Source organism: Microtus oregoni, unplaced genomic scaffold (assembly GCF_018167655.1).
Source record: "Microtus oregoni isolate MIOR12 unplaced genomic scaffold, Mior012 000020F_ref0000438, whole genome shotgun sequence".
Lineage (NCBI taxonomy): Eukaryota > Metazoa > Chordata > Mammalia > Rodentia > Cricetidae > Microtus > Microtus oregoni.
This window is the reverse complement of record NW_024543079.1, coordinates 5,028,045-5,052,363: the sequence shown is the minus strand read 5'-3', so window position 1 is coordinate 5,052,363 and position 24,319 is coordinate 5,028,045. Positions and strand designations below refer to the sequence as shown.

Sequence of the window (24,319 nt, the reverse complement as noted above, 5' to 3'; positions counted from 1 at the left end):
CCCCGCCCACCCTGGTCCCCAGGGCGGAGAAGGAATGGGGCGATGGGATCCGAGGCCTGTCTCTCAGCGCTGCTCGCTATGCTCTCCTGCGCCTGGAGGAAGGACCTCCGCACACCAAGAACTGGAGGTGAGTGGTGAGGGTGGCTGGGGAGGATGGGGGGGGGGATGGCAGGGGAGCAGGGGTCCGATCTATCCCTCTGCCTCTGGCTGAGTGGTACCTCTCTCTAACCCCGTCTCGCCTGAGCCCCCTACAGCTCTATGATGAATTGAGTCCTGGATATTTGTTTATTTGATCATTCCATTACTTGTGAAAAAAAATTCCCAAACTTATGTTGTACGGCCAACTCTCTTCCTAGCCCTGGGGGTACCTGCCAGTTCACAGATCTGTGGAAATCACACAGAGAAGCAGAAAGACAATACTTCTGAAGCCTGCTCTCTTACTTTGAGAGGGACAGGGTCTTGAGGAGTCTTCAAATTATTGACAACATTTCTACTGAACATGAGGGGCCCTGGGGCTTCTAGACTCTTCCCCTTCTGCCCTTAGGTCAGGTACTTCCTAAGTGGCTACTGTACACACCCAGCTTGACATCTGTCCCCCTGGTTCCATCAAGGGTCGGGTTGGAAGTCAGGATTGTGGGCATATTACTAACCTGGGGCTCCCAGATACTGGGCTTGGCACTGTCTGTAGATTCTCACGCAGTCAGCATAGGGTCCAGCCCAGAACTGGTACTTGGTGGATACTATGAAAGTGATGGAGAGTGGGAGGAATGCCAGGCTGAGTGTGTGAAGAAGTGACGGGGAAATGGCAGGGAGGATGGCTGGATAAGCATCTACACATATGGAAGTCTGTCTGGGTGAATAGATGGATGTGTGAATGGGTAGGGGTGGGTGGGTATGTGGGTGACTGAGTGAATAAGGCCTTGTAGGTAAATTCATCTGGATTCTGCTGGATGACTGAAGGGTGAAACGGATGGGTGGGTGGCTGGATGGATGGATGAATGAGAGGGATGGAGCAATGGGTGGGTGGCTGGATGGATAGAGAGGGGTGGGCCTCCGCTGGAGGGTTTGCTGCTCAAGGAAATGGTTGCTGCGGCCCAGCAGGTTGCGGTGGATGGAGCCCAGGTGTGGGGGCCCAGGAGACAAATGGGTAAAACAGATGTGACTCATGTGGTGGACGGGTGGGTGGGTGGGGAGTGGGAGGTGGGTCACGTGAACCTGCATCCTCTTCAGGCCCCAGCTGTTGGTGCTGGTGCGTGTGGACCAGGATCAGAACGTGGTGCACCCCCAGCTGCTCTCCTTGACCTCCCAGCTCAAGGCAGGGAAGGGCCTGACCATTGTGGGCTCTGTCCTGGAGGGCACCTTTCTGGACAACCACCCTCAGGCTCAGCGGGCAGAGGAGGTGAGCAGAGGCCGGGCAGGGTGGGCAGTTGGGGTCGAAAGTGTCAAAAGGTGGAAAGGCGGTCTTCACCTTACTGTACTTGCCTTTCAGTACAGCTTGGGATGTCAGGGCACTCGGGAGGGAGCGTGTCTTCTCCTTAGAAGGGAGTCTGAGGGTCAGAGGGTGAGCGAGTGCCTGTCAATTCTACCCACAGGGGCTGGGGAGGTGGCTCAGAGGATGAAGCACTTGCTGTGAAAAGCAAGAGAACCTTTGTAAAAGCAGGCACTGGGATGCGGGTCTGTAGCTCTAGCGCTGAGGGTAGGGGTGGAGACAAGAGGATCCCTGGAGCTCACTGGACAGCAAGGCTAGCCAATCAGTGAGCTCCATGTTTAATGAGCACCTCAAAAAAAGTAAGATGGAGAGTGGCTTAAGGAGATAGTTGATATTGACCTCTGACCTCCACATTAACCTACAGAACCAAAGGCTGGCAGAGCCAGAAGGGCCCATTTTATGGATAAGGACACTGAGGCTTAGAGTTCAGGTTACCCTGAGGCAGAAACTACTCTCTTCCTTCTGGAAGGGGAAATCTTTTAAATCTTTCAAGGTGTTTTAAAATCCAAGCAAAACAAAACAAAAACAAATTCAAAGATCATCTAGGAGGAAGCCGGGGCCCAGCATGGGCTGGCAGGTTTCTGAAATCACAAGGCTGGCTGGAAGTCTAGCCAGGATTCGCACAAGCCCCTGGCTCTGGGTCACCTGCTTTTGTCACATCTGCAAAGGAGCATGCAGAGCCACTGTGAATGGGGCAGCCGGGTGGGCATGAACTGTATGAGAAGTGCCTGGAACCCAGAGGGTAGAGGAGCGAGCAGCGCTGAGAGACAGGCCTCGGATCCCATCGCCCCATTCCTTCTCCGCCCTGGGGACCAGGAGGGGGGGGGTCACATGAGTCCAGGAAACCAGGAGTGGTAGATGAAGACATCCCACACATCTGGTTGTCCCAAGGCATAGCCATCTACCTGCGACTCAGGCCTGTCTTCCCCCAGGGCTGCAGCTGGGAGTAGAGAGAGAAAAGGTGAGATGGGGAGGGGCACCCCTAATAGCCTGTGACAGTTGCTGTTTCCACCTCACTGAGCCGCCCACACCAATCTATCAAGACTCAGAGCTGGAGGCCCCAGCTGGTCAGGAAAACGCTACGTGAACTGGCAGAGAGCATGCTGGGTACCAGGCATTAGGCTAGGCATACAGAGAGCATGCTGGGTACCAGACATTAGGCTAGGCACAGGGAGAGCAGGACCAAGTGCTAGCCACAGGCCACACACAGGAAGGCTCCAGCCCCATTTGGCACTGTTGAGTGCTCTTCTGGGTTAATAAGGACAGGGCAGTATGACACATTAGGGCTATGATACAGGGCAGTGTCCTGAGCCCTTTCATGAATCAAGCTGTGTAAGCCTCCTGATTCCTAAGTGGAACTGCCCCCCCCCCCCTCCCCTGGACGATAAGAGTAGAGGTTAGGTGACTTGCACGAAGCCACAGCCGGGAGGTGGCAGAGATGGAATTAGTTAGACATTAGGTCAGTGGTTGAGGGCAGAGCGGCTGAAATGAGCCTCCTGGCTCCTGAATCGTCACTTACATTAGCAGCCTGTCCTTACGCGAGTCTTAATTTCTGAGCCTCGATTTCCTCATTGATAAAATGGGAACAGTGAGAACCCTTCCCCCAGTGCAGATTAAATGTGCACAGAAGATGCCCATCATTTTTGTTAAAATAAATCATTACATTGTGTGGCCGTGTAGAGCAGCCTGGCTGAACTGTGGTCTAGGTGGAGGGTGGTCTCTGGGAGGATGGCACTGGGGTCAAGGGAGGAGCACGTGGGATGGCAGTGGAGAGCGTGTTGAGCAAAGGACAACTCAGAGCAACAGCAGGGTGTGCGGAGGTGGGGTGGGTCACTGGTGATGAGCAGGGACAGGAGCCATAGGTGATGAGGCGCTGGTGTGGGCCCTGGAGTCAGGTAAGATCACAGCTGAGGTTCAGGAAAATGGGATGGACGCAGAGAGAGGGAGGATGGTTGAAAGGACCGGAGGGAGGCTGTGAGCCTCAGCCTCAGCCCAGGCTGTCTGAGGCTGGTCCTCATCTACACACGCCTTCCCCACAGTCTATCAGGCGCCTGATGGAGGCTGAGAAGGTGAAGGGCTTCTGCCAGGTGGTGATCTCCTCTAACCTGCGCGATGGAGTGTCCCACCTGATCCAGTCTGGGGGCCTCGGCGGGCTGCAACACAACACTGTGCTAGTAGGCTGGCCTCGCAACTGGCGGCAGAAGGAGGACCACCAGACATGGAGGAACTTCATCGGTACTGATGTGGTCGGCTTGTGGGCTGCTCTGCTTCTGAGGGTTCCTGAGTACAGCATGGGTGTGGGCTCAGTACATGCAGGTGGTACCACGTTAGCGTCTATGTCAGGCCCTGGGAGGAAGATGGCGCAGGACAGGGTGGGGTGAGGGCGGCAGCCTTAGAGTCATGGTGGGATCTGCGTCTTGGCTCTGGTCTTTGACAGATGTGTCCAACCATCATTTAGAGAATGCATTTGTGTGTCAGGCAAATTGAGACTTTTCTAATGCTCTCATGATCCTGAGCATGTTGGTGTGACACTGAGACATAGTGACAGTAAGAAATTTGCCTGGGTCACACAGCTGGGAGGTCGTGTTTAAAACAGCCAGAGGCCACCCATGATGGGTTTAGTTGTTCTTTTGTTTTTTTAAGACAGGGTTTCTCTGTTTATCTCTGGTCATTCTGGAACTTACTCTGTAGACCAGGCTGGCCTCGAACTCACAGAGAGATCTGCCTGCCTCTGCCTCCCGAGTGCTGGGATTAAAGACATGGGCCACAACTGCTTGGCTTCCCATGGGTTCTTAATAATTAGTAGAGGCACAGGAAGGGGAGCGCGCCCAGCTGGTAAATTGCTGATCACAGAAGCATGCAGACCAGAGTTTGATCCTGAATCCAGAGGTCTCCAGTGTCGGGGAGGCAGAGACGGGAATTTCCTGGGATTCAGCTGCCTGCCAGTCTGAGAGCTCTAGCCCAGTCGGGTCAGGCAGAATCCCATCTCCAGCAAACAAGAAAACAGACAGCAGCAAAGACAAATGAAAAACCCCAACAAGGTGAGGGCACTTGAGGAACAGGGAAGGATGCCTGAGGCTGATGTCTGCTTCCATCTACGTCGACACATGTGTGCTCACATGAACATGCAGCCCTCACATATATGCACACACGAGAGGAAAAAGAACAGGGGGCATCATTGCCATTTAACAGATGGGAGAATTGAGGCCAGGAGAGACTGGAGTACTTTCTTACAGCCAAATAGCCAGTAGATGATGAGGCCCAGGTAGATGCTGGAGGCCACAGCACTAGACTCAGGCGTGTGGTGGGAGCTGGTGCCAGGAGGCTTGGTGGCTTTCCCTCGGCACCCGGAGGATTGGTCACTGTTGCCCTCTGGTCCTTTTTTTTTGGCCTTTCCAAGAACTGGTCCGGGAAACCACAGCTGGCCACCTGGCCCTGCTGGTCACCAAGAATGTGTCTATGTTTCCTGGGAACCCTGAGCGCTTCTCCGAGGGCAGCATCGATGTGTGGTGGATCGTGCACGATGGGGGCATGCTCATGTTATTGCCCTTTCTGCTACGCCATCACAAGGTTCGTGTGCTCACACGTCTGCGGTGTGGGGAGGGCGTGTGTGCCTGCAGGATATCCGTAGGGAAGCTCGGGGCTCTGGCCAGCCTCCATGCTTGCCCTTCCTGGGGGCTCTGATCATCTCCCTTATCAGGGGTGTTGAGGAACTGATGTGTCACCCCGACAAGCACAATGCTGCAAAGGAGGGGACACTTAATACAGGGAGTGGCCCCTTAGTGGAGGCACCCCAGACCTGAGCAGGGGAATCTGCAGATAGGGATTGGGTACCAAGAGCCTGCAGGAGGGGTCTTTGGCCATGGGTCTTCTCACAGCTTCTGGCTGGACCTGGCTGGATTGCCTTTGATCCTTGCAGGTGTGGAGGAAATGTAAGATGCGGATCTTCACTGTGGCCCAGATGGACGACAACAGCATCCAGATGAAGAAAGATCTGACCACGTTTCTGTATCACTTACGCATTACGGCAGAGGTGGAGGTGGTGGAGATGGTGAGTCCACAGAAAAGCCTCAAGTTCTTCAAGTCCCGCCTGTGGCTCTTTCCTCTTGGCCCCAGCACCAATCAGGGCTCATCCGATACCCATCAGTGGAGGAAGCAGGTTGCTACCCCTTAGCCTCTTCTCTCACAAAGTGGCCGCCATGTTGGAGAGTGCTCATTCTGTGACAGACTGCTGTAGGGACTCTCCTGGCCTCCAGAGAGATACACGCATTAGACCTTTTCATTCCCAACTAGAATGCCGAGACACACAAAGGTTCAGTAATTGACTGCACAGCACAGTGAGCGGCAGAGTCAGGGTTCAAACCCAGGCAGGCTGCTGCCGGGCCTGCTCCTGGAGGGTCTCCACTCCTCTCTCCACCTCCCCAGAGGATCCACGCCTCCTGCCGTGCTCACTAACCTGCCTACGTAGCCATACACTTAGCCCCCAGTTCACAGGCAGGTGTCCGTTCATCCCTTGCTCTTTTCACAAACGTCTTCCCTTCTTCATTCACTCAGGTGACTAATCAAGCCGCTCGCTCACGGCTTCACCATTCACATCTTTGGTTCTGCGCTGGGCGCACAGGGAACTAGCTGCCTGCTTTCCCAGGCCGTGGCCCCGTGAGCGCAGTCCCCCGCCTCCTCCAGCCTTGGTGCCAGGGCATGTGATGGGCAGGTGCAGACTGGTGGGAGGGAGGGCTCCCCAGGTTCAAGCTCCTGCTTCCCTCCTGCTCACAGCATGAGAGCGACATCTCGGCATACACCTATGAGAAGACGCTGGTAATGGAGCAGCGCTCTCAGATCCTCAAGCAGATGCACCTAACCAAGAATGAGCGGGAGCGGGAGGTAAGGGTCCCCTGGTGGGGCTCTCAGACTGTGGAACTGTACAGGTTCTGGTCTGACATGCCCGGCCATCGGCACCACCATCTTCCCCTTTAGCACACACCTCCTGAAACCCTGCTCCCCTGCACTTGGACGTGTGTCTCGCTGCATCTTCCCAGCCCCCTCCCAGGGACTTTGGCATCGAGATAGACTTGCTCCTCTGTAGGAGACTTCTAGGCCCGAGGGAGAAGAATGGATGCTAAATATGTGTGGATGACGAGTTCTCAGGGGTGTGGGCTGCCAGTGTGGGAGACAAGGTTCATGTAACAGACTCTCGGGGTGGGGAACAGATGGATATTTAACATGGATGCTGGGTAGGAGTCAGGGGCAAGCCTCCTAGGGGATGAGTGAGTGACGGGCTTTCGGGAGTGGTTGTGCTGAGCACCCATGGGGTAAGTTCTCTTAGGTTTCAGTCACTGGTCTTTCGGAGTACGGATAAAAGAGCCACCCCAGGGAGTGGAGTCCCTGGGGGAAGTGAGGAATGGTGCCCAGGGCTCTGGACAGAGGAGCGCCTAGAGGTGGGCATGAGCTTGTTTGGGGAATGAGTGGCAGGTCCTGTAGGCTAGGGGGAAGAGCTGTGATTATGGGTCTCCCAGGTGAGAGAATCTGATAGGTGCTCAGGGAAGTGAGCGATGGGCCCTTGAAGGATGGGGGTGTCACCCAGGCTGACAGTGATAAGAAATGGCATGCGCTGGCATGTGCTGGGCAGCCAGAGAGACTTGGGACCAGAGTGCTAGGCTCAAGCCTTGCTGTGCCAGGTGTTAGCCTGCTGGTTGTTGGTGGCAGGAAGGTCTGAGCTCTGGAGACCAGAGGCCAGGTCAGCGATGCCTAGGTGTTTGGTCTTGAGGCGCAGTAGCGTTTGCAGTGTGTGCCACTCGGGAATACTTGTAACCTGGATGAGCATCAATTGTAGTAATGGCTCTTGGCAGGGTGTGGGTGGTGACCCCCAGCAGAACTGGCATCAACCTTTGTCACTCCCTAGATCCAGAGCATCACAGATGAGTCTCGGGGCTCCATTAGGAGGAAGAATCCCGCTAACACTCGGCTCCGCCTCAATGTTCCCGACGAGACAGCTGGCGATAGTGAGGAGAAGCCAGAGGAGGAGGTGAGTGGCTGGGGTGGTTTGGCTCTGGCAAGTGGGAGCAGAGCCTTTGGCTGAATGATCCCCCTCCTTCAGGTGCAGCTGATCCATGACCAGAGTGCTCCCAGCTGCCCCAGCAGCTCGCCGTCTCCAGGGGAGGAGCCTGAGGGGGAGGGGGAAACAGACCCAGAGAAGGTGCATCTCACCTGGACCAAGGACAAATCAGTGGCAGAGAAGAATAAAGGCCCCAGTCCTGTCTCCTCCGAGGGCATCAAGGACTTCTTCAGCATGAAGCCGTACGGGCCTGGGGGCTGAAGCTGGGGTTGGGGGACTAAAGGACTTGTCGAACATGGCAGAATCAATGAGCAGGAGGGTCCTCTTCTGGCAGTCTGATGATCCAGGGCAGAACTTGCCTTGGTTTCCCCAGTTGGAGACTTACAGAGCTGGGCTAGAATGTTAGGGGTCAGGACCAGCTCCTAAGTACAGGTGTTGAAATGGGGAAGGTGGTGGGGGCTGTGAGAGTGAGGTCATGCTCACCCAGGGCAGCCGATGGTTGGCTCAATGGGCAGCCGCCTTTTCCTGACCCCTCTCTTTTTCTTTCTCTCTTTGCTTCTCTTTATGTTTCCTGAAGGGAGTGGGAAAACTTGTAAGTGCGCCACTATTTTTCCATCTTCTCTTCTAGGTCTCTAGGGTCCCTACTCCACGGTACCCTCAAGGGGTGTCCCTGGCCTCTGGGGCCTCTAAATGGCCCAACTTGGAGAGATCTGGGGTTGGGGGAGGTCCCAGACTGGCATGCACCAGACTGGGTAGTCCGACTCATTCTGGGAGGGTGACCAGACTTTGCTCTTCCTGGCCTAGGCTAATGCCCCTAGCCTTCCTCTCCTTTCTCCTGCAGGAACCAGTCCAACGTGCGGCGCATGCACACAGCTGTGCGGCTGAACGAGGTCATCGTGAATAAATCCCGGGATGCCAAGCTAGTCTTGCTCAACATGCCTGGGCCTCCCCGCAACCGCAATGGTGATGAAAACTGTATCCTGAACTTAAGTTTGGGGGAAGAGGTGGGTTGTTGGCAAAGGGGGTTGTGTCCTCTAGCCTGGAATGAAAATAACAGAGCGGGCTCAGCACTGGACAGGGACGCGGGCTCTGGGAAGGCACAGGCTGTCTCCTTGACCAGCTCTCAGACATGGAATTTCTAGAGGTCCTCACTGAGCAACTGGACCGGGTGATGCTGGTCCGCGGTGGCGGCCGCGAGGTCATCACCATCTACTCCTGAGGGCCAGGACCTGTCACGCCGGCCGAGCGCGCCCGGCCCGCGGCCCCGGAGCCCTCACCGCACCACCCCGCCGCTGTCACCGTTTACATAAGACCCTGTGCCCGTGTCCTGGCCCCTTTCCCCGCTGCCTGCAGCCCGGAGGCCGCACCCGTCGGGGCTGACTCTGAGGGCGGCCCATGGACCCCTTTTCTGAGCCCGGCCTCGCCCCGCCGGAGCAGACGCTGCAATAAAGGTGGCGAGGCGGCGTGGAGAGGAGCGGAACCACGGTCCCGGACCCGTCCCTCCCCACGCCCCGCTGCGTTCCCCCGGGACCCTGGTCGCCGAGCCCGGGCGCCGGCCGGCCGCGCTATACATAGTGTACAGGAGACATCGCGTGTATTTTTAATGTCCCCATATTTCTGTAACTAGAAGCGCAACGGACTCCTCGCCACGGCCGCGCTCTCCCTCTGCGGGCGCCCTGGGACGGAGAAGCCCCGGGAGCCAGTTTTCCCTGCGCGCCGGAGCTGAGAGCCAAGTGCTTTAAGGCCTACGCTCTCTCCCTTCCCTGTCCATGCCCTGCGTCTCCCTCTTTTCCCTCTAGTTTTTGGCAAACACAGGTGAGACGGCGGCCGGCTTCGGTGGATGCGAGCTTTCTGGCGGCCAGGAGAGCGAGTCGTCGTCTCTCCAGGGGGAGAAAACGAGGCCGGCGTCCACCGAGGAGCCCCGCCCGGTGCCTTCGCGGAGGAGCAGGCGTCTCTCCTCTGTTGGCTTGCCGCCTGCTCCCCATGTCCCGTGGCTCCTCGCCAAAGACTGAATTCGTGGAGCTGGAGGGCACCCCCTCCCCAGTTTCCGCCTTGGGACAGGCGAGGGCTGAGGGGCCAATTCCAGTCTAGAGGCTGACTCACCAGGAGGCCTGGGCAGCCTCTGCGGTTCCCTTCCTTGGTCCCCATCTGCAGGTCCTGCCCGGGGACCCAGCTGCCTCTTGAGTGCTCTGGAGCTGGGCCTTGCTGCCTAGCAGCAGGTCCTTAGCTAAGTCTCCTAGACACCAAGTCCTGGAGTAGGGCTGGAGTCACGTGGGCTCCGTTGTTCCTTGCGCTTCTCTGCCCTCTTCTGACTTGGACCCAAGGCCTTTGGCTTCCCTAACTGGTCCTTGGCGCTTCCGCAACACCAGCCCCACTTGTGGGGAGGTGCCCTCAGCCCTTAGAAAGGCATTTGGCCGGTTCCCTTCCCCTAGGGCACGTTACTAAGGGGATAGGCACTGCATGCTCCTTTAAGCGCGCTCTGGGACTGGGTACAGTGCCTCCAGCCCCAGGGCCCTGACCTGCGCACCTAGTTAGACATCCTGCCCACTCCAGGGCTGGGGCCACTAGCTGACCTCACCACCTCCTTTCCCTTGAGCCCAAAGCAGAGAGCTGCAGCTGGTGCCGTCCAGACAAGGTCAGGTGTGGCCAGCGGCGGGGCTGGAGGTTTGCTGCTCGGCTGCACGGCCTAAGACCCCTCTGAGATTTGATGGGGGACTGGATATTCTTCCAGCCAGTAGCCATTCAGTTGGAAGTGTAGGACCCAGGATCTGTCATCCTTCAAGACTGCTCTCCCTTGCTATGGGTCTTGCCTTATGGGGCAAGAGAGGGGCTGCGCAGAAGGGGAGGAGGCTGTATCAACACCAATTAGGGAACCAAAGTTGCACACTACCTGGGCCCAGACTCTCTGGTTGGCAAAGGCAAAGTTTCCATTTATGAAAACAAACATCCCACATCAAAAACCCAAGTTTTCTGTGCTCCATGTGCAATATTTGTTATGAACCTTGTGTCGTTCAAGTCACCTTTAAATCACTGTAGCTAGATGTTCCATGTCCATCCGGGTGACTTTCACTGAGTGCAATATTTCAATAGCCTGGTAGTGAGAACGAGTGTCGCTTTTCTTTCAGCCGACCTATGTGCAGGGCAATGCAATGCAGTCCAAAACCCTTGTAAATAGGAGAGGTTGCAAGCCAAATCAAGAGTATTTATCGTTATTACTATTATTATTAGGCCTGCCTTTAATTTTAGTGTTTTGGTATTTCGCATCCTGCCTCGGTATTGATCTTGTGTTCTTTGTGCCAATATGCAAAGGAGAGGGTCGGTTCTTTCCTTTACTGTTGAATGCTCCCATTTAATGCTTTAAGGCTTTTACTGTGTTAATTTTTTAGATACCTGTCTGCACACAATGCAATAAAAATAATTTTATTACACCCTTGATAGCCTAAGGGGTACCGTTTGGACACTTTAGGATGAAATCAAATCCACTGTCAACAGATGTTGTTTTTTGAGACATGGTCTCATGGAACACAGGCTGGCTAGGAACTTGGCTAGTAGCCAAGAATGACCTTGAACTTCCTATACCCTTGCCTCCTCCTCCAAAGTGCTGGGAATTTTATGTGTGGGCCACCATATCCAGCTGGGCCTTGTGCCTGGGCCAGGACATGCCTCCTAGGTACCAGGTCACATGGCATCCTCTGGAAGGCAATGAGTCTCTAGAAACTGGGACATCATGCCAAGTCTTATAAGGGCTCTTCAAGGCTTTCAGGTTGACTAGAGATTATGCCAAACTCCTGCATGATAGGCAGTAACAAAGATGAAGGCAAAAGAGGAATGTCCCTGCCTCCAACCATCATCCACAAAGGCTCCTCACAGTGCATTCTGGACACACCTGCTGATAGTCTGGCTGTCTCTACTAGAAGCAGGTGCAGAGTATGGCAGGTTTTGATGCAAGGCCTTTGCTCTGTCCATCACTAACCCTTCTCACCAGATGGGAAGTGCAGCACACTGAGGCTCAAGTTGGGTGCAGAGATCCTAAGGCTTCATCTTGGGGGAGTGCTCTGCAAAGAAGTGCTGCAGATATACCCAAGAAAGGTGAGCACAGGTCTGACTTTCTTATTTTAATTAAAAAGTAATCATTTCATTTTATCAACAACACAAGAGTTCCAAAGAGGGGGAAAAAACCCACCATATAACACAAACAGATCAGAACATAAACTGCTGCCATTGGGGAACCTTGGGTTTTGAAACCGGTTTGCTCAACCCTGGCAGGGACTCAACTGGAGCTCCCACTCTTGATTGAGGGCGATTAGGCCCTCCTCTCCACAGATCTGATCCACAGGGTTCTTATGAGCAGTTTTTCCCAAAGGCAGAGGTGTTTTCCTTCAGCTCCATTCAGGGTGACAGCCATAGCCCTCCAAGTGCCACTGACTCCAAAGTTACGAATGCTGTCTGAGAATATATCCAGCGTCCACAGTCTAACATCAAATGGTCCCTACCTCCTGCTCATCAGAAAAGAGAACAAGAGCCTGGATGCAAACAAAAGTCTGGGGCTCAAAATAAACCACTGAAAACATGGGTGTCCATTGTCAGTCTGGAGATGCCCTCTCAGTGCTGACTAACGCTGTGGAGAGCGAGCAGCGGGCCCCAGAGTCACAATTCGTGTCAAAGTCCTGAGTGAGGCGCTTAGTCGTTTGCAGACCCTCCGAGAAAATGGAAAACTACAAAACCAAGCCAACACCCAAGGGGCCATTCTGCCGCAGACAGAGTCTTCTCTTCTGTGGCTGCCATGTCACGCTTCCCCAGTTCAGAGTAGCCAATCTGAATCCTTGAGCTGGAGTTCCATTCTCTGATGGGACCTGATGACATTGCCTGCCTGATGTGTGGAGGTGGAAACAAAGGCCGTGACCACTGACTCCACAAATAGTGCTCCAACCTGGGGCAGCCGGGATTTGGTTTCTTCCTTTTTTCCTCCAAATCTACCAGGCAAGGCCCAGAGCAACCCCATTAGACAGAAGCTGAGCCTAGACCCCAGGAATACTTATTTTCAACCCAAATAAAAGCTCCAGCCCCAAAGCAGTCTGAGTTCTGGTTCTGTTAAGTGGTAAGCAACAGCCGCAGGAAGGAGCGGTGTGAGAAACCTAGGAATCTGATGTTGACCCAGAGAGTGCGAAGAACACTTTCAAACACCTCTACTTAGGATGAAGAGGGAGGGGCCAGGGGAAAAGGGGACTAGGGACAGTGGACTGGTAGAGCCTCAGTAATGCCTCTGGTAAGAGCCCATGGGGGCCTGGGGTCGCCCCACCTGTGCTGCAGTTTGGTTAACCAGGTGGGAAAGGGCAGGGCCACTCTGGATCAGGGTGTCCAGAGCCTTCTGTACACTTGGATTGTCAAAGTTAATACCTGTGGAAGATACAGGCCTCTGGCTAGCTATGCTGCTGGCAGGTGCCAGGCGACTGGAAGGCTGACCAAAGAGTGCTTGGGAAGGAGCCCCAGGCCTGGGGCCCATGTTCCGAGTAGACCCTGCCTGTCCCACAATGTTTGGAGGCTGATTTCCTGAGGCCTGTGGTCTTTGCTGAGGCTGGCTGTTTGTTGCTGTGGAAAAATTCTGGTTCTGGGAGCTTCCGGCAGCAACTGAGGGGGATGCAGAGCTGCTGTTGGCCGCAACTGTGCCACTATTGAAGAGGCTGAGGATTTTGGCCTGAAGCTCTTGCTGGGAGGTGGGGGTTGCAGCTGGAGTGGGTGTAGCAGAGGGGAGCACTTGGCCACTCTGAAGCGGTTGGGAACTTGCTTGTGTCTTCAGCGAGGCACCCGAGGCCTCCCTGAGTGGCTGGCGGGTAATCGAGCCTAGAAGACAGAAGAGGGAGGCATCTGGTTGAGAGTGCCCCCTAAGGGCAGGAGGCCCAGCAGCCACAGGAAGAACAGCAGTCATACATCACAACAATCATACAGTACAGACAAAAGCATCAAATTCCAAAAGAGCTATCTCAGGATATGGACTATTTCACAGAAAGCAGCCTAGTGCCCAAGAAAATTGCTTGAAAAAAGGAATAAATAAGTAAACAAGGGGCATCCATTTGTGGCTCTCAGGGAGCCAACACCACTAGTTTACCCCCTACTAGCCCAATACAGGGAGCAGAGCTCAGCAGTGAATAGAGATCATTAAAGCATCATCAGCGTGCATGGCTTGTGGGGGAAGCCAATGGATGGCTCATTTCCCTTACCCACCCCAGAGAACCCTGGGCATGCCACCCTCCCACCAGAGCACGGGATGAGAGAAATGCAGAGTGAGAACTTCACCTCGGCCCTGCCACGTAGCTCACCAGGCAGAGAGTCGGCGCTGCTCCTCAAGAGCCGCTCCTTCCGCTCACGCAGGTAGTTGATGATCTTGTCTGTCTCCTCTGCAGTGAGGTATCTGTTGTCTGCCAGGAGGTTGATGAGACTCTGGATGGCTGGAGGGTGCCCCCCACGACCTCCCTCCTCAGGGCCTCCACGATCTCTTTCCTGTAGAATGGCTTCATTAGCCATCTTGGCTGCCTGTCGGGCAATTTCCTCACGTTCCTTCTCCCGACAGTTATTCTTATAGCGCTCATAATTTCTGGCCACCAGCACCATGGCATCTGCCTGGGGCATGTTGCGATGCTCTGTAGGAGGGAATGACACAGTTATTTCTCCCATGACAGAGCCAAGTGCCCATTGTGGTTGCACTCTGCCGAGCCTTTCTCATTCTCAAAGCAGAGAAGCACTAGAGAGCCAAGAAGCCTGGAGTAGAGTGAGGTGGGCTGAGGGACAGAGCGGTGCTCTTAGTGTGGGACACACCTTCCTTCAGAGCTATTTCTTCAGTGAGAATCCTGGATCACAGACTCCTGATAAAAACCAAAGGAACACAAGAGCTTCCCACAGAGTCAAACAGACCTCATGGGGAGCAGTCCTGCGGCCTCTAGACAGCAGCATGAGGCTAAAGAATCTCTGTAAAGCCTGGTTTCCTGCTGTGCTCTTCAGGGCAGAGCCAACACTGTTTTTAAATTCATCAGTTCAAAAGTCATGGACAAAGATCAAATTGTAACCCTAAATAACCTCCTTTTCTCAATGGTGGAAACAGTCTTGGAACCTTACATAAATATCCTCACTCACACTAAGGACAGCTCCTCAGAGACAAGGGACTTAGAGATTCTAACACACCCTGTGACTATGCAGGTGACAGCCAGGCCTCCAGAGATCCTTGCCAGGGTGGAAAAGGGGAAGTGAGGCTTTAAGAGCCACAATCAGGGCATGAGTGGCTGAGTCTCAATACTTGGGCTCAAAGCACTACAAGTTACTTTGAAGGATGGTGTCCTTCCTCTGGAGGCCAGAGCCTCCTCCTGTTCTCCCGACTCCTCTACTTACCTACTTTCCCATCACACTGACTGTCTGTGACAGTCTCTTGTCTGCAGGAGCTGCATTTCAGGCAGCAGATGCCTAAGCCAGACTTCACTGGGAGCCAGGTGTGCCTAAGTCTTTCCACGAGATAGGACACAGTGGGAGCACTGACACCAGGGATATTAGTGATGCTACAAATCACCTGCCTCCACATCAGAGCAGTTATCAGAGAACACCAAGGAAAATATGATGATCAATGTCTCCTCACAGCACAAGAAGGATCTGCCATACTGGAGCTGAAACACGTCAGCCATTCCCCAAAGCTACTCACTTCTCACAAGCAGGACACAGAATCAGTGTGCTGGTGACTATCTCTGGGAAGTGGATTCCTTGGGCCTCCATACCTTGTGGAGTTCCAAACATGATGTTGACTGTGCAAGAGCGGTGAATCTGGTGCTGCTGGGTGATGACAATGGCAAATGGGGATCCTCCCCGGCTGACATCCTCCAGCGCTTGTGAGAGCGACACCTCTGTGTTGAGGAAGATCAGGTCCACAACCATGCCGAGGTCTCGGACCTTCCGCCCCACAGATTCAGCATAATCTCTGTAAGAACAGGATCCAGATGAGCATTCCCTAGCCACGTCTCAATCTGGACACCGCTGGACCTCAGCCAGCTGTGTCTCCTCCTCAGAACCCAGTGTCAGGCTTCCCCAATGGTTTCACTTGCCTATGAGCACACAGGGAAGTTGCCAGTAGGACAGTATTTGACACCTGTCCCTCCATCTCATCTACTAGTTAAAGCTGACTATCACTGGGCACTATTTCTATTCAGAGTCTTGCTCTGTTAGTCCCAACCAGCTTGTTCAGACCTTGGGAGTTCATCATTCGGTTCCCTGGTACTTTAACTTGGAAAACAAGTATCATGGAGAATACTTCCCACTGAATTTAGCTCAGCAAACTGTTTCCAGAGGACCAGTCCATAAATGAACCAGAGGGAATAGTAAAAAGGGTATACAAGAAAAAATGTGAGCCATTTCGTGAGTCTTAGAACATCAAGGTATAGCTCCAACACTTCCACAAGGAAAGACTTGGCATACTAAGGACTTCAGCTTCATAGCTGAATACTTTGGACCATAAAGTTGACAGTTACGGTATGAGGTGACACCAGGAAGCATCACCAGCTTCACTTCGTGCTTGAGTCATCACAGCCTCACTTATACGGAAGAAACTTCATCTTCACCTTTGTTCTCATGCCACTCAGATGTTTAAAATGGTAACACCTCCACTCCCAGTCAAGGCAAAGACAGTGTCAGAAGGGATGAAGGGGAACTGAGCACGTGGAGACATGCTTGTTCTGGAGAAGCCTGTCTGCTTCTTCATTCCAAAGGGCAGCATGTGTCACAGCAGCAGGCTCACACTCCCCAACACTGGAAGCCTGAGTATCCTGTAGGGCCTGCTAGAGTACATCCTGGGAGTTCCCAACTGGAGCCACAGGACAGGAGCATAGCTCCAGACTTGCCACTCCCATCAGCCTCTGCCTTCTGTCTTAAGATCTCAACAATGGAGTGGTTAGGGTGGATCTCCAGTGGGTCCTCTGCTGTCTCTTAACCCCAAGGCTGTTGTTTCTCAGGGGTCAAACCATCATGATTTTTTTTTTTGTTATTTGCTGTCTACTCATAAGTGCTCATGACAACAGTAGCATAAGGATGTCACCAAGAGATCTGACACAACCAGGTTTTCAATCTTTTTTCTAAGATATTTAATAATTTTGCTAAGTTTTCAAACTTGATGTTCTCTTCCTGTTGTCCATGTTCTGGATGTCCCAAGCCGCTTTTGTAACTGACATATCTTCACCTTAAAACTCTTCAGCTACTGGACACAGCACCAAGGAGTTCAGTCACACAGATCACTTTTGAGCCACTCCTTGGAGAAGGTTCATAGAGGGCTCCCCTGGGAGACAACAGATGTGTTTCTGGTTTTCTTCACTCTGGTCTTTAGAAGAACCCACATTATCCCCCAAAGCAGCCATGTTGTATGGTATAAATTGTGAGAATATCCAACCTGGAGGGAAGGCTTCACAAAACTTTTTGTAGTTTCTCTTCATCGTCCACCAATTTATTACATTTAAAACGTTTATTTTCATTTTATGTGGTTAAATGTCTTTGTCTGCATGTATTGTCTGTGTACCATGTACCTTGTGTCCCAGGGGACCAAAAGTGGGCACTGGATCCTCTGGGACTAACTAAAGAGGGTTGCTGGCTGCCATGTGGGTGCTGAGATTGAACCCTGGTCCTCTGGAAGAGCAGTCAGGAGTGCACTGAACTCCTGAGCCACCTCTCCAGCCTATCTTCTACCACTTCAATGAATAAAAAGTTCTAAGCATTTTTTGTTTTTACCAAATTCATTTTGATAGCTTTCTAAATTTTGCTTTGATTTCACAACAACATTTCACAAGAAATACTTAAGAAGGAGATTCTTGGAATCCATAATAACTCTAGTAAAATATGGATCCTAAGGGGCTAACTTGTGATTATGCAGTCCAGTGTTCCTCCCAATTGCTGGCGGAGTACTTGGGGAGGTCTTTACTGATGTCGCCAGGCTTCTTCCAAATAGGCTTTATTCTGTCAAGCTCCTCACCACCCTTTTCTTCTGCCTCTGCCATGGATCTAAGCATGTATCACGAGTTCTGCATCAAACTCCTTTCCTTTTCTTTCTCTTCTTTGTCTTCAGCCTTACCACTGCTGACTCTCATTCATTCTCCATGAAGAGTGTAATGAGATAAGCCAAAAAACCAGGGACCATTTCTTTACAACCTTCTTTATTCATCTTTTCTCTGAGCACCCAGGTGCAGTCCTCTTCCTGGTGCAAAGGGACATTTGTTCGACAACCCACGGGCTCCCTGTCAGTCCACCATGCCAACACCTAGGCTTAACGGTCACAGCATGCACCAATATCATGTCATTTCTCAGCAACCAGATATACCGAATAAAAACCACCACCAAACTGGGCAATCATACAGGACTCTGCACTAGCCTGCACAGTCTGCATGAAAATTTTAATCCTCGACTTGGTGAAGCTGGCCTTAGGTCAGATCTTGATGACTGGGAATTGGATTAATGTGCAGCTCCTTTCTAGGTTTTAGTTTATCAGGATCTGTCGAGCTTTCATATCTGATTCTGTCCAGAGCATCTAATGAACTTATTTGAACAGACAGTATTAATGATCAATGATATTTACTGGGCAGTTTCTGCCTGGAAGGCAAAAATCTAAACCCTTCTCCTCCATCAGTAGGATTTTCTTAGGTACACTGTCTGGACATACTACACAGGTTCTGCAGTATAGCAGTCCCAGGGTTCTGAAGTACATCTCAAAACAGGAATTTACCATGTAGTCCAGGCCAGCCCTGAAGCAATTCTACCTTTACTCTGGAATGCAGAGACTATAGGCATGCCTCACTATGACCAACTGACACCTTTCTTTTGATTCTCTAGTTTTACCGCCAACGGCTAAGACCTGGTGTACTTCGCATCCCTTGGGAACACAATGGGAAGAAAAGTTTGGGTTTTGATGTTAGAAATACGTTTGGATTTAAGTTCCAGGATTTATCTGTAAAGTTATAAAGCTATGGAGCAAGTTCTTTGTCTCTTATCAAACTCAGCTTTTTTCTTCTAAAGCCAGTAAATGAGGAACATGGCTCAGTGCCTGTCATTTTCTTCATCTTCCCTCCAACTTAAATCCCTAACCTCTTTTAAGACTCACTCATGCTTTTTCTGTCACCTTTCTCACTAGGCTGAGAGCTAAAGGCTGATAGGACGACGTGTTTGTTTATTACTACTGCAGTCCCAGGACCTAGCCCCTCCACCTACCTCCCCCTTGCTGAATGACACACATATAATTAGTGATGATAAAAATTGTTTATGTAAATCACCCAGGGGGTTGTATGGGATAAGACACTCAGGGGTCATACTGGGTAGGTACTCAGAAAATGGTGGCTATTTATTTGGCATCTAGACAAGGCAGGGCAACTCAAAGCCTGTGAACTCTTGCCTGATGGCTAGTGTTTTAACACCAACTTCCAGAGCCACTGCACTTTTCTAACTGCAAATGGCTAGAAAATATACAGATTATCTAACTACATAGGGAAACAGAACATAGCCACGGCCAAATGTGTAAGCTGGACAGAGTGGAACAGAGAGGTATCGTGGACTTTGACTTGACTAATGTGGTCACTTCAGTAAGGCCAGGCTCTGTTCCATTCAAGACTGCCCCTTATGGAAGTGGAGGAGATAAATTATTTTTCTTGACTAGACTATACTCCCAACATTACTCGTAGATCATATGGTTCTACTGGGCTAATCTCATCGCTAAATCTATAGCATACAACCCAGCCCTAGTAAATTACAATATTCTGGACCCCTATCCAAAGTGATAAAATCAGACATAGAAGTTATTAGAGTAAGCCAGTTTAGTCTCACAAAAAAAAAATCTAAGATTTCTGAAAGAATAATAATTGAAAATCTTAGCAGTTGAGAGTGCTAGCTGAGTGAGCACAACAACCTAGCAGGTAACAGTAGTTCTAGGTTGGTCAAGAGGCCCTTTCTCTGTCCCTGTCTCTCTCTTTGTCAAGATAGAGTTTCTGTGTGTAACAGCTCTGGCTATCCTGGAACTCACTCTATAGAACAGGCTGGCCTCAAACTCAGAGATCCCCCTGCCTCTGCCTCCTGAGTACTTGGATTAAAGGCATGCTAAGAGGCCCTTTCTCAAAGGAACAAGGCAGTGAGTAATAGAGGGAGAGCGTATGCTGTCCCCTGACTTCTGCAGCATCCATACACATATGCTCATGTGTGCACAGGAACGCACACACACATGCATGTGCACACACACACACACACACAGAGAGAGAGAGAGGGAGAGAGAGAGAGAGAGAGAGAGAGAGAAAGAAAATACCAAGGGGGAAGTGAAAGAGAGAAAAAAATACCAGGAAAAGCAAAGTCTCATCTTCAGCAGGTTTGCTAAGCTAAGAAGATACCTGTCTAGTGGAGTGCTAAGCAAAACCTTCCATTTTTCTGATGCTTTTCCACACTGAGGAGAAGGAAGCACGGGTTCTTACTTAGTCTGTTTGTTGACCACAATAACAGAACAGTCCACAGGCCTCTCAGCATCAAAGCGTCGCTGGATCTCCTCAAAATACTGACGATAAAGCTCCTCTCTACGTCGTTCCTCACGTTTCAAACGCTCTGCAAGACACCAGCAGGGAAATTGGAAGTAAGGGCTGTCCTTCCATAATGTAATTAAGACATTCTGAATTAATCCTCATATACACCTCCCAAAATTAACCATTTTTATTATTTTCTACTATCTTAAATCCACCAAGATGAAACCATGGGTGACAGGCCTTGGTCACTGTAGCGCTTTATATGATCCTCCAAGAAAGGCTGTTAACAACCATTTATTTAATAAAGGTAGATCAACCAATGTGGTATCTCATGCCTGTATAATCCTAGAACTTGGAAGACTGAGGCAGGAGGACTGCTGACTTCAAGGTCAGCCTGGCTCACAAATTGAACTGCAAAGCCAGCATGGGCTACTTTGTTTTTTTTTTTTTTTTTAAAAAAAGAAAATAGAAAAAAAGAAAAAAGTTGGGCAAGATTGTCTATGCCATGGAGGTGGAGGTAGGTCTCGGCTACCTCTAAACCAAAAAGTAAATCAGCCATTGTCTATTTCTCTGAATACCTTACCCAACACTGGGAATTGCTAGCCTTTTAACTTCTGCCCACTTGGCAGATATATTTCATTACTATTCCAATGTGAATTTTTGTACTTTTTTTGAACAAACAAACCAGCCAACTAACCAAAGTACAATTTTTATAATGCCTGTGCTAGTCAAATGGGCAAGAGTGACTATACTCTGAACATCTGTAGTGAGGTCCCTCCTATCTCTTATCTGGCTAGTATAAAACAATAAGAAAAATTTGAAAACAGAGCTGAGAAACGTAGGTGGTAAAAAGTAACACCCATGCTTGCCTTTACCTAAAGAGAAGCTGTTAGGTAAGCATGATAGACACACACAAACCCCACACTATATGCATGGTCAGCTACCTGCAAAACAAGCAAAAAGGCAAGTAAGTCTCAGAGCCTTCACCTGTGACGTCTGCTCCTCCTCACTGCTGGACACTCTCAATTCCGGTGGGATGACCAACCTACAGGATGGTGCTAATTTGCATTTAAACATCAACATTAACATCTGTGGATTGCCTGGCTGGATCATTAAGCCCTTTGTGTGGAAGCAGTGGTGTTAATAAATGACTCTCCCCAAGTAACAGGAACACATTGTTGAGACTTCACCTTTTGTACGAGGACCTCGTCCATCAAAGCTGTCTCTGTAGCGGTCGAAGTAAGAGTCATCCTTTCTCCGGCAGTAGTCATCCATCCTGAGATAGCGGTCGTAAGAGCCTTCCCTCCTGAAAAGTTAGGAACAATTTCTCAAGTTATAACACTGTCCTATCCAGCAAAACTCAGATGCAGAGAATACTTCAAAACCAAAGTCCCTCCAAGGTAGTCACAGAATTTTGGAATCCAGGTTTGTATGTAGGACTTGTTTATTGTTTCTGGGGCTGTGACTAAGTTAACTCATCTTACAAAATGATATGGACTTGGGATGAAAAGAGATGGAATAAAGACAGCACTGGAGCAAATGGCTGTCAGAGGGACTATGTTATGCCTTCTCATCTCTCTTCCCTCTACTTTAAAAAAACTGTAGTAAGGGGGCTGGAGAGATGGCTCAGTTAAAGAACACTGGCTGCTCTTCCAAAGGTCCTGAACTCAATCTCCATCAACCACATGGTGGCTCACAATCATGTATAGTGGAATCTAATGCCCTCTTCTGGCATAAAGTCATACATGCATATACATAAAATAAACGACTAAATCTTAAAAAAAAAACTGTAGTAAAATATGTATCAATAATTTGCCATTTTAACATTTTTTTTTTCAGCAGGGTCTCATGTGGCTTGAACTTGCTCTATAGCCAAGGCTGGCTTTGAACTTCCCTGCCTCAATTTCCTGTGCTGTACATCACCATATGGGCATTAAACCACCTAAGCGCATACTTCACAGGCGCTACAATCCCAGTGCCATGTAGCTGTGACCATTATTCATTTTGAACTGTTGGACAACCTCAAAAAATCATTTGCCTGCTTTCCCCAGCCCCAGCGATCTCTTGTCTTTATGGATTTGCTTCTGCTTTCGTTTGTATAACACTGTCTTTCACAACATGGATGATTCAGATGCTTTTTTGTTTTTTTGAGAAAGGGCTTCTCCTTGCTCTACTGGAACTCACTCTGTAGACCAGTGTAGATGTAAGTCACCAAACAATCCCACACCAGTTTGGAATTATGATTAATAAAAGGGTTATTTACTTAAAGGGAAAGCTTACAGATCACTGTCCTAGACAACAGCCCTCTTTGAGACCAGGTACAGAGTCTAGTAGCTGGAAGCAGAGACCATGCCCAAGCAGGCTGGTATCTTAAAGGATATTGGTTGAAGGAGCAGAAGGAGCTCCTGCAGCAGACCAGGCTAGCCTCAAGCTCAGAGATCCTGCTTCTGCCTCCTGAGTACTGGGATTAAAGGAGTGTGCCGCCACCACCACCCAGCTCCAGATGCTTTTAATAAGCACAATTCATCAATCTTTTACACATTCATCAAACTTAACAAGTGCTACTTGATAGGAATATAAGGAAATGCAAGGTCACTTATACAGAATTTTCAGTAAGTGCCCCCAAATACAACTAAGAAAAGTTGCCAACAAAAAGGCAGATGGACAAGCTTTGGACATACCTGTACAGAGGGTCTCGGGAGTCTCTTATGTCTCTGTATCTGTCATACACAGGATCTCGATGATCTCGAAAATCTCTAGAGTCTCTTAGATCACGAAAGTCCCGAAAATCCCTCAGGTCCCGAGCATCACGTATACTTCTGCTGTCTCTGTGATCCCGAATGTCCCGGCTGTCTCTGTGGTCCCGCAAGTCCCGAGGGTCTCGAATGTCTCTGCTATCCCGGGCATCTCGGCCATTCCTGCCATCCCTGGGTTCTCGCCTTGGACTTCCTCGAATTGGAGAGCGATCACGCCTTGTATCTCGACTATCTCCAAAGCCATATGGATCCCTGTGGGAGTTAACAAAAACATGCTAAGACAAAGAAACTTTGGGTGGCCAATCCTTTAGTTCTTTATAGGAGAATGCTACCTCCCTCCAAATATTTTTCTCTGAAATATAGCACACACAGTGAGAACATAACTGAAAATGTTAGGACAGTCCCCATCTTGTTAACAATAAGTCCTAGAAAGTTCCAGAACCTCAAAGATTATAGCATCAAAAGAAGTATGCACAAACAAAAGCCCAAAGTTGTGGCTGGGGTAGCAGTAGTCATCAGGCTTCAGGCATTACGCAGTGCTTCTCACACATGCCGAGTTAGCCTTTCCATTGCAACAGACTTTCAAAGTGAGCGTTCTTTCCCCTACATGCTATTTCCTCCCATGATCAGTTATCTGAAAAAGACTTCATGGGTCAGGACTACAGGGCACAGTAAGGGTCAAGGTTCATAAAGGAAAAGCCAACCTTTCAGCTCTTTATGGGAGAAAGTACCACCCTTCAAATCTTTCCTCTCAAACACAGCCCTTTAACAGTGAGAGCAGGACTAGAATTTTAAGGACAGTTACCCCATCTATCACTCTGCTCAGACACAATCTCATACAAAGTAACCGGAGGACTAATTTTTACAGTATATATAGAAAACCAGTTGAAAAATCTCAACAGGACACTCAATCACAAGAGAAAAAGCGAGCAGTCTGGTATGCCAAGCTAACAGTTCTAAAATAATCAGCTCTTGTTCTGCTGCTGGTAGCAGTCTCTTTGCACAGAATCTTGTTAGGTCCTTTTCCACTATTTCCTTCTTGTTTACTGGCTCAACCTAAGTTGCTTTTATGACTTAATTCACAAACACACCTGTTTGCACACTTTTGTTCATATGGCTTCTCTATTTCCTACATGAGTCCAAGTGCCACCAATCCTCTCAAGCAAGCCCATGTGCCATCTTCCAGCCACTTCCTTCATGTCTGACCCACTAGCAGGATTACATCCTCCATAATGCCTGTCCTCAACTTTTGATCTTCCGCAACAGGCTCCACCACAGCTCTCGACTGCAGTAAATGACACGACTGAGAGGCACTCAGGCTCCAAGTTCTGTCTAAATCACACACGTTAGTTTCCTTCTCTGAAAGCTGGCATCAGTTCTGTCCACTTTACCTTCACTGGTACTACCCAATGCTAACTTCTAAACCAGAGTTAGAACCTTCTAGAACTCTCCTTTCTGCTCTTGCTGGAATATTTATGTAGTAAAACTCTTTTGTTCATTTCCCACAGTATTT

The 24,319-nt window shown here is 50.4% G+C and overlaps 2 protein-coding genes across 5 annotated transcripts in view; one reads left to right on the top strand and one right to left on the bottom strand.

Annotated features, from left to right (window-relative positions):
* The window catches only part of Slc12a5 (solute carrier family 12 member 5), a 39,438-nt gene extending 28,464 nt beyond the window's left edge, over nt 1-10,974 (top strand). For all 3 annotated transcript variants that reach the window (XM_041670602.1, XM_041670600.1, XM_041670601.1), the window contains 11 exons: nt 23-127; nt 1,231-1,399; nt 3,529-3,724; nt 4,890-5,059; nt 5,409-5,540; nt 6,263-6,370; nt 7,389-7,511; nt 7,584-7,783; nt 8,119-8,133; nt 8,383-8,516; nt 8,669-10,974. In XM_041670602.1, coding sequence (XP_041526536.1) covers nt 23-127; nt 1,231-1,399; nt 3,529-3,724; nt 4,890-5,059; nt 5,409-5,540; nt 6,263-6,370; nt 7,389-7,511; nt 7,584-7,783; nt 8,119-8,133; nt 8,383-8,516; nt 8,669-8,760 — 1,444 coding nt within the window. In that variant the 3' untranslated portion in view covers nt 8,761-10,974. The remainder of the gene's footprint in view (nt 1-22; nt 128-1,230; nt 1,400-3,528; nt 3,725-4,889; nt 5,060-5,408; nt 5,541-6,262; nt 6,371-7,388; nt 7,512-7,583; nt 7,784-8,118; nt 8,134-8,382; nt 8,517-8,668) is intronic.
* Nucleotides 10,975-11,643: 669 nt separating this feature from the next.
* Ncoa5 (nuclear receptor coactivator 5) overlaps nt 11,644-24,319 on the bottom strand; it is a 33,612-nt gene continuing 20,936 nt past the window's right edge. The window contains exons 3-8 of one of the 2 annotated variants that reach the window (XM_041670604.1): nt 22,732-23,058; nt 21,241-21,356; nt 20,006-20,132; nt 15,299-15,498; nt 13,859-14,179; nt 11,644-13,382 (exon numbers count right to left, since the gene is read on the bottom strand). In XM_041670604.1, the coding sequence (XP_041526538.1) occupies nt 12,793-13,382; nt 13,859-14,179; nt 15,299-15,498; nt 20,006-20,132; nt 21,241-21,356; nt 22,732-23,058 (1,681 nt within the window). In that variant the 3' untranslated portion in view covers nt 11,644-12,792. Of the gene's footprint in view, nt 13,383-13,835; nt 14,180-15,298; nt 15,499-20,005; nt 20,133-21,240; nt 21,357-22,731; nt 23,059-24,319 lie in introns of both variants that reach the window. The other variant, XM_041670605.1, reaches the window with a different exon arrangement.